This window comes from Schistocerca americana, chromosome X (assembly GCF_021461395.2).
Source record: "Schistocerca americana isolate TAMUIC-IGC-003095 chromosome X, iqSchAmer2.1, whole genome shotgun sequence".
Lineage (NCBI taxonomy): Eukaryota > Metazoa > Arthropoda > Insecta > Orthoptera > Acrididae > Schistocerca > Schistocerca americana.
In genome coordinates this window covers 123,411,594-123,425,293 of record NC_060130.1, presented here as the reverse complement: position 1 = coordinate 123,425,293, position 13,700 = coordinate 123,411,594, and the positions used below count along the sequence as shown (strand labels likewise).

The following is a 13,700-nucleotide window of genomic DNA, read 5'->3' as shown; positions in this document are numbered from 1 at the left end:
GCTCTGTCCTCAGCAACAGGCAAACGGGACAATGCATTGGCGTTTCCGTGCTTAGCCGTGGACCGATACAAGATATCGTAGCGGTACTGTGAGAGGAAAAGAGACCAGCGAATGAATTTCTGCGCTGTACGCGGAGGTACAGGCTTGTTTGGATGAAAAAGCGATGTCAAAGGTTTGTGGTCTGTGATGATGGTAAAGTGACGACCATACAAGAAATCATGGAACTTAGTAACACCAAACACGAGAGCCAACGCTTCTTTCTCGATTTGTGAATAATTTCTTTGCGCAGACGAGAGCAATTTTGGCGCAAAGGCAATAGGGCGATCATGCGATCCATCTCTGTGCGCAAGCACAGCACCGATCCCGAAATCCGATGCATCTACCATCAACAAAAGGGGTTTCTGGGGATCGAATGGCGTAAGGCAAGTATTTGAAAGCAACGCCGATTTCAACTGGCGAAAAGCGCGTTCGCATTCCATCGTCCAGACGAACGGAACACCTTTACGGCGTAAGCGATGAAGCAGAGCTGAAATGGAAGAGGCATGCGGGAGAAAGTTATGATAATAGTTAATTTTTCTCAACACACTCTGTAGCTGCTTCAAATTCTGCGGCGAAGGCAAGTCTTGTATGGCACGGAGGTGCTCTGGACTGGGATGTATGCCTTGGGCATTGATTACATGTCCCAGATATGGCAAGTCACGAGCAAAAAACACACATTTGTGCTTCCGCAAGCGAAGACAATTTTGTTGCAAAACCTGAAATAATGTTCGAAGATTTGCTAAATGTTCATCTGCTGTCTTTCCGGGGATCACAATATCGTCCAGATAGTTCGCTGCAGTAGGAACCGATGCACAAACAGTTTGTAAGGCAGTCTTTTGAATCGGTACAAACCAAGATGCGTGTTAACCACCAAGACGCGCTGGGATTCTTCGTCCACCGGTATTTGCAAGCACGCATCGGCTAGGTCCAACTTAGAAAAATGTGTACCCGGGCACAGTTTGTCAAAAAGATCTTCCAGGCGGGGTAAAGGAAAAGTGGCAATCACTAGTTGTGGATTCACTGTGGCCTTGAAGTCCACACACAGTCACAGTTTTCCGGAAGGTTTTGGCAAAATCACTAATGGTGATGCCCAGAGAGAAGCTTGCACACGTTCAATCACACCTTGTGATTCTAAATCGTGTAATGTTCTTGCGACCTCATTACGCAATGCGTGGGGAACATTGCGCGCTCTGAAAAATTTTGGTTGCGCGTTTACTTTCAGTTCCAAATGTGCTTTATAGTTCTTAGCGCAACCAAGGCCCGGTGCAAAAATGTCTGCAAATTCTTCACATAGACGAGAAACACTGGCGGAAGGCACAGTCTGGTTCACTGATAGGACCTGATTGACTATTGACAAGTTAAACAACTGAAATAAATCTAAACCAAACAAGTTCACTGCAGAAGAAGAACGAAGGACGTAAAAAGACACAAGTTTTGTTTGTCCCTTGTATGTTGAAAGAAGGCTGCACTGTCCTAACACAGGGATCGTGTGACCTGAATATGTAGTTAGCTGAACATTTGCGGCACGCAACAGAGGAGTGCCCAGTTGGTTGTACGTGTCTTTATTGATCAGAGAAACCGCAGCTCCGGTATCGAGCTGGAATGGGATCACGTTGCCATTAATGTCCAAGTCTACAAAAAGTTTATTGTCCTGCTGACGACAAGAGCGACTGTCTCGTGCAACGTGAACAGACACTGGCACAGAATCACTTGCTAATTGACGTGATTTCCGGCGACGTCGACGCACACTTTTTGTGGGACGAACACAGTCACTGTTAGAAAGAGTGTCACTGGGCGGAGTGGAATTAACTACATGAATGTCCATGGGCGAAGGTTCACGAGCCTGAGTATCCTGGGTTCAATTCCGGTGCGAAGCAAAGGGCCTAGAAATGGTTGTGAGTGTCTGATCTGAGCTTTTTCTGGCAAACACTTTGAACATGTCCTTTCTTATTACAGAAAAAGCAAATAGCTTGGCGTTACGGGCAATTGTCACGCGAATGTCTAGTTGCACATCGCGGGCATGATTTCACTGCATTTGCGTGCTGGCGCGGCACACGTAGCTGCACGGATGTGCGCGAGGGCTGTTTACAGTTCCGTGCAGCTCGCCCGGCGGGCCGGTTAATGTGACACACAGCTGGCGAAGTTGCAAATGATTCCTGAGCAAAGTCAAGTGTGTCTTGCCTATCCAATATGTCTATCACTTGTTGAAGGGAGGGATTGACTAGTTTCAAAATTTGCTCCCGTATACGAACATCAGAAACGTTCTGTGCAATTGCATCATGGACCATAGAATAAGGGAGTCCACATTCACACTCAAAAGCACAATCCCTTGTAAGGCCTTGCAAAGTTGCAACCCACTCCCAATTAGTTTGACCGGCCGTACGTTTTGTACGAAAGAACGTATACCTTTTTGCAACTACATTAACTGTTTCCTTGAAATAGTCGTCTAAAGCAGACAAAATTTCTTCGTAGGACAGAGTTGCTATGTCGCGTCGGGGAAATAATTTCACTATCACACGGTACGTTTGCACCCCTACACACGACAATAAGTGAGGCTGCCGCTCGTTACCTTGAATTCTGTAGGCGCCGAGATGAAATCCAAATTGGCATGACCACTCCGTCCATGTTTCCATCGCCGCATCATACGGTCGAAATGGGGGTGCAAGAGCATGTTGTGGCTGCGGTAGCGGTGAAGCGGCGGCTGCCGCATCGGTTTGCATTGCACGTTGACCCTGGACGAGCTGTCCAAGGGCATCCAATAACGCCTGCGTCTGCTGATTCTGCAGGCGATAAAATTCGGACAGTACATCTGGAGATTGTGGCAAAGGCATGACAAGTAAATTAGGACAATACGAACGCTAAATCCTCTTTTGAGACTCGTCGCCAATTATGTGTAGTGTCGGCAGACTTGCCAACACTACATACACTAATAGAAAGAGGCGGCCAAGATGCACGCGCTAACTCACGCAGGGTGGCGTGAGGTCTGAAACAGGATACGTAATGAATGCTATAAAGAAAAGTACGTAGCTGCTGGAATACTTAACTTTAATCCATCATTTGTATACAGCGTTCTTGATGATACAAGTGAGACTCTCTCTAGATAAATGCAATGTAATGCTAATGGCGCCTTGCTAGGTCGTAGCCATGGACTTAGCTGAAGGCTATTCTAACTAGCTGCTCTGCAAATGAGCAAGTCTTCGTCCGTGTAGTCGCTAGCAAAGTCGTCCGTACAACTGGGGGGAGTGCTAGTCCGTATCTCGAGACCTGCCTTGTGGTGGCGCTCGGTCTGCGATCACCGACAGTGGCGACACGCAGGTCCGACATGTACTAACGGACTGCGTCCGATTTAAAACTACCACCTAGCAAGTGTGGTGTCTGGCGGTGACACCACAGTTTTCACTGTCTTGATCATCACATGTATCATTATAAGAATAAAGGGAAGGTCCTAACAGTAAAAGCATACAAGTTTCTCAACTGTGTAGTCTCGTAGGGTAGTATTCTGTGGCTGTTCTTGTTTCGCATATGTATTAATGACCTAACATAGCCACTAAACTCAGTCAGTGAACTCCGCTGAGGATACATTACCTACTACCTGGGAATGTGTTGAACAATAAGGAGAACATTGGCCTGATCATGTAATGTCTTATAATTAATAAATTTTCATTAAGTAAGGATTAGATAGTAGTGATGAAGTTCTTGGCAAACTATAACCACCCTCAGATGGACATAAACCTAGAACCACTGTCTAAATACGGGTGGGGTCTCTGAGACCCACTCCAGATTTTTATCCAGAATGTCCTGTGCTCCGTACTTTCCATGTCCAAGTTGGTGCCTTCAGTAGTTCCCCCCATATCCAGGAGAATGGGGTCCCGCAGGGCACTGTATTAAGTGTATCACTATTTTTAGTGGCCATTAACGGTTTAGCAGCAGCTATAGGGCTGTCCTTCTCACCCTCTCTGTATGCAGATGACTTCTGCATTTTGTACTGCTCCACCAGTACTGGTGTTGCTGAGCGGCGCCTACAGGGAGCCATCCACTAGGCGCAGTCATGGGCTCTCGCCCACGACTTCCAGTTTTCGGCTGCTATGTCGTGTGTAATGCACTTCTGTCAGTGTCGTACCATTCATCTGGAACCAGAACTTTACCTTCATGATGATCCACTCACTGTAGTTGAGACATATCGATTCTTAAGACTGGTTTTTGACACCCGACTGACTTGGCTACGTCACCTCCGTCAGCTTAAGCAGAAGTGCTGGCAGCACATCAATGCCCTCTACTGCCTGAGCAACACCAACTGGGATGCAGATCACTCTACTCTGCTGCAGCTCTCCAAAGCCCTTGTTCAATCCCGCCTTGACTATGGGAGTCTGGTTCATGGTTCGGCGGCACCCACAGTGTTGTGTGTACTCAACCCAGTGCACCACTGTGGCGTTCGCTTGGTGACGGGAGCTTTTATAACCAGTCCGGTGACCAGTGTCCTGGTGGGGGCTGGAGTCCCTCCATTGCAGATCCGATGTGCAAAACTGCTTGCCAGTTACATTGCACGTTCTCCTGAGCATCCAAATTACCGCCTCTTTTTTCCACCCGCAGCAGCTCATCTCCCACATCAGCGGCCCATATCAGGGCTAACGATTGTGGTTCACATGCAGTCGCTTTTGTCTGAACTGGAGTCCTTCCCTTTACCACCTCCCATCCAGGTCCGTCCACATACACCTCTATAGTGTACACCTAGGCTGCAGATTCATCTGGACGTTTCGCATGACCCTAAGAACTCAGTTACTCCTGCCACTCTCCGCTGTCACTTCCTCTTGATTCTTGACATGTTCTGGGGTTCTGAAGTGGTTTACACTGATGGTTCGATGGCTGATGGTCGTGTTGACTTCACCTACATCCACAGAGGCCATTTTGAACAGCATTCCTTGCCTGATGGCTGCAGTGTATTCACTGCAGAGCTGGTGGACATCTCTCTTGCACTTCATGCCCTGGGGAATTGTTTCTTCTGTATACTGGCTCCTTGAGCAGCTTACAAGATATCCACCAGTGCTACCCTCGCCATCATTTGGTAACGTCCATCCAGGAATCCATCTATGCCTTGGAATGGTCTGGTCATTCAGTGGTGTTAGTGTGGACCCCCAGGACATGTCGGCATCCCAAACAGGCTACGCGGAAACCACTTCTGGAATTGGGCATCTCTGAACCTGACTTGGGTTCTGACTTATGCCGTAGGGTTTGTAGGCTTTGGGAGTTGGAATGGCATAACAGTACACACAACAAACTGCGTGTCATTAAGGAGACTACGAATGTGTGGAAGACTTCCATGCGGGCTTCTCGCAGGGAATCAGTTGTCCTCTGCCAGCTCCACATTGGCCACACTTGGGTGACCCACGGTTACCTCCTGCACTGTGAAGACCCGCCTGAGTGTCGGTGTGGTGCCCGGTTGACAGTGGCCCATATTCTGGTGCACTGTCTCACTTCGACTGCCCAGTGATGAAATCTTGGGTTACCGGACTTGTTTCCGCCAATTTTACCTGACGACACCTCATCGGCTGATTTAGTTTTAACTTCTATTCGTGAGGGTGGGTTTTATCATTTGATCTAAGTTTTACCACATGTCCTTTGTCCCTCTGTGTCCTCCAACCTAGTGCTTCTAGGCTGCAGGTCTTAATGTGTTGCAGAGTGGCTGGCTTCTTCTTTTTATTCTCATAATCAGCCAGCCATGGTAATCTTCTTTGTTGTTTTAATCTCTTCATCCCATTTTTTTCATTTCTATGGTTTTCTTGTCTCCTTTTGTCCATTTACATGTTTGTCGCCCTTCATCGTTCTTGTGATTTTTCCTTTCATTCCGTTTTGAGTTGTCAATCTTGTTTGTTTTATTCTCACACTTGTGGCATTGTTTTATTCGGAACAAGGAACTGATGACCTCGTAGTTTGGTCCCTTTCTCCCTCTTTTAATCCAACCAACCAACCACTGTCTAAATTTGAAACATCTGATAAAAATAAATATCTAGGCATTGTGATTGATGAACATCTTACATGGCAGTGTGTACCAGCTACATCTGGAAAAAGATTAGTTGCAACAGTTACTTGTTATAACCCCTCCTCCTGTCCTATAAAAATCTACTATGGGCTAATCCATACAAATTATCAATTATTGGATTGAAATTTGGGATGTGGCACAGTCTACATAGATAGGATATTCAGGCTTCAAAACAGAGTTGTTAAAATAACCGCTGATATAAGTAGATGTCAATCCAGTAGGGACTGTTTCATCAAGTATAATTTACTGTGTGTGTACTCTTTGTATGTTCTTAAAACAATTAGGATGGTAAAAGAGAATGTAGAAAGAGCATAATGTATACACACATCCATTATTACAATACACATACTGGAGAAGATTGCCATAGGATATTGTATAATAAGAGATACAGTGCTACAGCTCACAGCCCACTTGCTTGTGGAAGACAATTCTGTATCAATTCTGCTAGAAGACAGTTCTATAATATATTGCCAATTGGTATAAAGGAACTCCAAGTAAACTTCTTTATGGGCATTTTCAAACAGTAGTTCATTAAGAGATGTTTATACTCACTTAAAGCTTTCTGAACTCCATTATCTCTGTTACTATTTTTCTGTATTTTCAGTTGCAGTATATCAGTGGTGATAAATATTTATACAAAGTATCTAATGTGCTGCTCTTTGTAGATCTTACTTGTATTTATGATGTGATATCATTAATGAAAGTGTATGAAAAATGACGATATTCAAGACTGTAAAGTTATTATCGACAAATAAAGATTATCATCACTGTCTTTTTTTTTTTAAAAAAAAAAAAAAAAAAAAAGAGAGAGAGAGAGAGAGAGAGAGAGAGAGAGGGGGGGGGGGGGGGGTAAATTCTGTCAGCTTATACTTTTGTATGTACAGTGTACATTCTATAAGTGATTGGATAATATTTGCAGTTGTGGGCTTTATTTCACAAACTTGCATACAGTGTCATCTATCTGTGCAAGTACAGTGCTGTCATGAAGACTGTTAATAAAACAGTGAGCTACAAAAGAGCTCTGTTATGGGATTATAATACTACTATATGCATCATAGTGTGGCAGCAAACAAAACTGTGGTCAAATGGCTAAAAGGGTGGGTAAGAAGTTTTGGTCCTTTTATTAATTGCCATCTCTTTAATTTCCCACATAATGATCCTTATGTCTTGCATCACTATATTGCAGCATAATTTACTTCCCTGTTTTCATCTGTTTTGTTGTTTAAATTTGACATTTTGTTTTATTGATAAGTTTTTTTGCTTTTTTTCCAGTAGAACAACACTCAATTGGTAGATGCTGATATTTATAAAGCTGGAGTCTTCTTGGGGTGTTATTTTGGCATAGCAACAATGTATATATGGGCAGTTGGCATTTTAGCAGCTGGGCAGTCGAGTACTATGACTGGAACATATGCAGGACAGTTTGCAATGGAGGTACATGTTGCTACATTTTTATAAATTTAATATTTTTGTTTAACACAGCTGCATTAACTTTAATAATTTTCTTCAGGTTTTATTGTGTTCACAGTGACATCATAATGAAACACTTTTAAAATGTATGAGGTGCAAAATTAGGAATCTGATTTACATGTAGCAAATAATTTTCATTCGACTGGTACTGAACATAGAACTGAATTACGTTGCTATTGCTGCAATCTCATTATCAAAATTTAGCAAAAAAGTGACAGACTGAAAAGAATATATGTGCAAAATCATCCAACAATTTGAATATGTAATATACACTTTTAATCACCTCTTTAGGTAAATAATGCACTGGACTTCCAGTTTACCTAAATACAAAGTTACACTCAGGACAAAAACAACCTTTTGGACAAATGACTTGTAAGTTTATTCCCTAGTGTAAGAAAAAGATAGTGGTGTAATATCAGGTGGGGCATCAAATGCACAATGGCATGCTGAAAAGTAATGCCTCTGAATTTTTACGTGAAAAATCTTAAAGCTTTTTAAGTAAAAAAAAGTCAATGATATTCTGCTCCATGCATGGACAAACTGTTTGAAGATGAAACTAGATTACAGCATGGTATTTCTTACGCATCGACATAGTTAAGTTGCACACTGCCCTGTTATATGCTACATATCGGAGCCCTCTAGTGGAAGAGGGCTAAAAATATGTAGACATTATGAATAAAGACATAGATGTTAATAATGTTCATCTTATTTGAAAAGCTTTAAGAGTTTTCACATACAAAACTTGGAGGCATTACTTTTCAGCACACCCTCGTAGAAACCACTATCACTGTTCATGAAGATCAGAAATGGCACTGCCCAAACCCTAAGTGGGATATGTGTAGTAGGAGAAGTAGCTCACTACTGTAATTATGTTGTTACTAGCTCATTAGTGTGTGTGTGTGATGTTCAGTTATTGAAAATGATTCATAGAATTTACAGAAAATAAGTATAATTTTCTTTCACAGTTTATTTGTTTTTGAAGAGAAACTGCAGGAACTGCACAATCACCAGGAAATGCACAAATAGGAGTGTCCCTTGGTGGAATAACAAACTAGAAATGCAAAGAAAACAGGTACAGAGACTGTTTAACATTGCGAGACATAAAGGACAATGGGCTAAATATCGTGAGGCCCTTGTCAATTACAATCTTGCAATCAGACAAGAAAAGGAGGCATCCTAGAAGGCATTCTGTGAGGAAGTGGAGGGCACAGCTGCACAAGCCAGACTTCACAAGATTCTCACTAGAATACCAACCAATCCAGGAGGGACATTGAGGAAAGAGGAGGGGGAATATACAAAGACAGCACATGAGACACAGGAATTTCTCCTCAAAACTCGCTTTCCTCAGTATGCTCTGCCAGACAACACAGACCAGTATGTGACCCCAAAGAGACAACGGTTCACAGGCACTCTAAGAGAGGACTGGGAATCGGCCAAGGACTGTGTAAACTTCAACAAAATCCAGTGGGCGGTGGGAACATTCCAACCATTAAAGTCACTTGGCCCAGATGGAATTTTTCCAGCCCTCCTGCAACAGACAGGAGGAAAGCTCATAAAAGTCCTATGCAGGCTATTCAGGGTTAGCCTAGCAGTAGGAATCGTTCCCAATGCTTGGAGGGCAATGAAGGTTGTCTTCATTCCAAATGGCTCTGAGCACTATGGGACTTAACTTCTAGGTCATCAGTCTGTCTTCATTCCAAATCCAGGGAGACTTGAACATACCATGGCCAAGGATATGAGACCAATAAGTCTGTTCTCCTTCATTCTCAAAACATTGGAAAAACTAGTTAATGTATATGTTGGGGAGAGGAGGCTAAGTAGGGTCCCTCTACACTCGAACCAACACGCATACCCACCAGGTAAATCATGTGAGACAGCTCTCCACCAACTCGTTGGGAAGGTGGAAAAAGCACTTCACTTCCAAGAAATAGCTTTCTGCTGCATATTTCTGGATATCAAGGGGGTCTTTAGTAGCACGACCTTCAATTCCATGGTATGGGCAGCAGACGCGCATGACCTGGGGACCACTATATGTAGGTGGTCCAGGGCCATGCTTAATGGAAGGAAGGTAGAGGCTACCATGATGAACGAAAAGGTGGTAATTAAGACCACTAGAGGCTGCCCACAAGGAGGAGTTTTGTCTCCTCTATTGTGGAATCTAGCGGTGAACGAACTCATTGAGAAACTAAGTTCTAGGCAATGCTTCTGCCAAGGATACGCAGATGACCTTGTCATAGTAATACTTGGCAAATTCACTGACACAGTTAGGAATATGGCACAAGGAGGATTGGGCATTGTGCAAAAATGGTGCATTAAACAGGACCTGAGAGTTTATCCTAAGAAGACTGTTGTGGTGCCATTTATGAAGAGACATATTCAACACTCATTTTGGAAACTAAAGCTCTTCGATGAAACTCTACCTGTGAAGGGGATAGCCTGGGATGAGAAGCTAACTTGGGCCCCCCTCACCTTAAGAGCAGCTGCTCCAAGCAAAAAGTACTCTAGTGAGTGCTCGGAGGGCTTGTGGCAAAAACTAGGACCTAAGCCCCAGGAGTATGCACTGGATATACACCACTGTCGTTAGACCTAGGATTTGCTACAGGGCCGTAGTGTGTTGGAAGAAGGTAGAACAGCGGGTTGCTGCTAAGGAGCTTGCTAAGGTGCAGAGAGTGGCCTGCTTAGCTATAACAGGCGGAATTAGCAGAGCACCAACTGCTGGAATGGAAGCCATGCTGGATATGCCTCCACTTCACCTTTGGGTCAAGATGAAGGCAGCAACTGGGGCACACAGACTTAAAACTGGGTCTCATTCGGATATCCAGAATCACACACAAATGTAGTGAGTGAGGTAAATATAGGAATGGCTGGGGAAATGCCTGCCACTATATAATAACTCCCAACTGCTTCGACAAGCCTTACAACATAATAATTGGAAGTAGGGAGCAGTGGGAAAAAACAGAGTGACACCGTATGGGGGACATAGTTTGGTTCACCAATTGGTCGGAAACAGACCAAGGTCCTGGGGCAGGGGTGTACGAGGTTCAGCCAAGACGAGAGGATCATCTCGCTAGGAAAACTGGCCTCTGTATTCGAAGCTGAAATTACTGCAATTAGGGCATGTGTGGAGGAGAATAAGTGTAGGTGCTACAATGACCGTAGCATCTACATCTATTCAGACAGCCAGGCAGCCCTGAAATCATTGGCAGCTCCTGCAACAAGATCTAAGATTGTTGCAGATTGCCACAGGGCTCTGGTGGAGCTAGAGGGAAGCAATAGGGTAAATCTAGTGTGGGTCCCCTGCCACTCAGGGATCTGTGGCAATGAACAAGCCGATAGATTGGCTAGGATGGGGACAACAACTCCATTTATTGGACTGGAACCTGTCCTGACAATCACCAAGGCTATGATCAAATTAGAACTACGGAACTGGCTTAGGAAACATCACGTAGGATATTGGACCAAGGTCCATAAACAAAAACATGGTAAGGTAATGATTCCCAAGCCATGTTTTAAAAGAAGCTCTGTAATCCTGGGATTGAACAGGAGAGAGATCAAGCTCATGAGTGGACTGATGACCGGCCATGGGAATTTCAAAAAACACCTACACACAATGGGTGTAATGGTAGAGGACCCTAAATGTAGGATCTGCGATGAGGGTGAAGAAACTGCATCACACCTAATCTTCGAATGCATGGCATTGGAGAGTGAAAGATACAGAATCTTCGGGACAACTAGACCTGAAGAAATTGTGTCTAACAAAAAACTGGTAGCGGGACTCCTTGCACTATTTAAGGGCACTGGTTGGCTTTACTAGATATACAGGGAGCGATACTGCACAATAAACTTAGTTTCAGTGCGGGCAGTGGCAGGTCAGACCTAAGCTGTTTTAGCTTCCCTGTTAAAATCAATCAGTCATTTAGATAGAACAGGGTTTGTGATCACTTACTGTATTTACTTGAATCTAAGCCGCACCTGAAATTTGAGACTTAAAATTCAGGGGGGGAGAAAAGTTTTAGACTGCACCTCCAAAATGAAACAAAGTTGTTCCGTTGTAACATGAGACACAATTTAGGTCGAATGGATGGAGATACAGCAACAGTAGTTTGGTTCGAGTCGTAAGCTTAACAGTTAAGCTTTACCAAGTAGCCATTGCTATGTGTCAGGCGCTCCATCCATATTTATACGGGTACCCTTCCTTTTTCACGTGCTTCATCTGGTTTGAATCAATTGCTTATTTTGCTTTGATCTGATAAGTGCCGTTCTCTTTGTTGTAGGTGTTTAGGTCACTCTAAGCTGAAAATGCATTATTGTACTGTGTTGTGCATTGTTTGCCGCATTCTGATAATGAGCCCTTACGACCTGTCGCTGCTCGTGGCATGGCTTGCTTTTGTGCGCGCTACCGCTGCTTACAATAAAAAAAGAGGAATTGTCTCATTAGCGAAAAAATGGCAAGAGATTGCTATTTGTTGTTGCTTACACTGCTGCTTTCTATGATAATGATAAATGAGAACCAAATAATAGACTGCGTATGATAGATGATGTTCTGAATGAGAGTTTACCAAAAATTTTTCTCCATTTGAAAATCTTTGCAGACGCCTCTTCAGTACATTACATTCTGCACAGAAATTAGTCATCGTAGATTTAAAAATCTAGTCAGTTGCCGTGCTTCATTTCTGACTGTATCACTATTCAGCATAAGTTTAATATGAATATAAACCTGACATGATATATGTATATTCTTCCGCATTTGCTGTTGTCTCACTCTAGTTTCGTAGTTTATTAGGCAGACAGGATTTACATGAGATAGCAGCAAACACGAAAGAATACATAGCATAATGTTTACATTCTTCTACCTTTTCTATTAATTTATTTACTGACGCAGAGGTTTTGGTGCCAGTATTTATCTTTGTGCCTCCACAGCATGCCTGTGTAGCACTACATATATTCGGCAGCAGAAGTTAGTTGTGCCAGCACCTACCAACATTTTTCAGAACTTCCGCTTCCTTTGCACTCGATTCTAAGCCGCAGGCGGATTTTTAGATTACAAAAACCAGAAAAAAAGTGTGGCTTAGATTTGAGTAAATACAGTACACTGGCTGTGACACAGGAACCGGGAACCAACAAGTAGTTCCTGTGTTCTGCAACAACGGAGTTCAAAAAGTGAACAGCTAGCCAGAAACAAAGTCCAGAGCATATTGAAAATTATTGCGAGAAAAAGCAAATATTTCAGGCAGCATTCTGAATCGAAAAGTGTAAACCCAGGCAGGGTAAATCACACTTGTATTAAAGGCTTCAGATAATAGCTAGAACTATCAGATGAGTGTGGGGCCACTGTATTTACAGTCCACTTGATGTGTCCGTGGCTGATGCAGTGCTCTCTGCAGGAGCAAGCTGCAGCAGTGGCACGAGCCCTGAGTATCTCTGTCCTTTCCTCTGTATCGATACTTGGGCTGTGTCAGCACCCCCTATAGAGGAAAGCCTGCGCACCCGCTCAGTGACGTCACGCACGTAGTCTGGTGCCGGTGCTCGCAGTCTGTTTGGGCACTGTTACGGGAACCGCACAAGGAAAATTCGTAAAGAAATCTGACATACCTCTCATGAATTACAAGATTTCCTTTCTTAAATGACCCAGTTCTTTTGTCTGTAACTTATTTCTGCATACCTTTTAGCCCCGACGTAAAAAGTGGCTGTAATAACTTTCACTATCTGAGGCATCAAAACTCCCAAATGAATGGACCCATTTCATTGTAGTTTATTTTAAAGTTGCTTTAATGGGGATTGTCACGACTTGTTTGATGGCAGTTTGGTTAGCCATTCAAAGATCGTCAGCTACACAAAGTGCAAGTGTTTGCCACCAGTGTGCTCTTTTCCAATACCATTCCTAAACTGTAAGTGCTGTAGTATAAATTGTAAATCTCGAAAAGGCCAATCTAAACGCCTGCAACGGTATACATTTATCTTTTATGGCTGGCCACCATTCACCATTCTTCCGTTTTGCAGTTCCTGTGTAAGATGATTTTTAATGACAAAAATTTTGATTGAAAGCCACCCGCGAAAGATTCTCGTATGCTCTCGCGGACTTTCTATTAGGGTTTTTGTTTTGTTTTTTAAGTTAAATATTGCATCACTTTGACGCAGGTCTAATAATGTGGAC

The 13,700-nt window shown here is 43.4% G+C and overlaps 1 protein-coding gene across 6 annotated transcripts in view; it reads left to right on the top strand.

Moving 5' to 3' along the window:
- The window catches only part of LOC124555626 (protein Malvolio), a 368,432-nt gene that overhangs the window by 291,985 nt on the left and 62,747 nt on the right, over positions 1–13,700 (top strand). For all 6 annotated transcript variants that reach the window (XM_047129599.1, XM_047129600.1, XM_047129602.1 and 3 more), the window contains one exon: positions 7,352–7,510. In XM_047129599.1, coding sequence (XP_046985555.1) covers positions 7,352–7,510 — 159 coding nt within the window. The remainder of the gene's footprint in view (positions 1–7,351; positions 7,511–13,700) is intronic.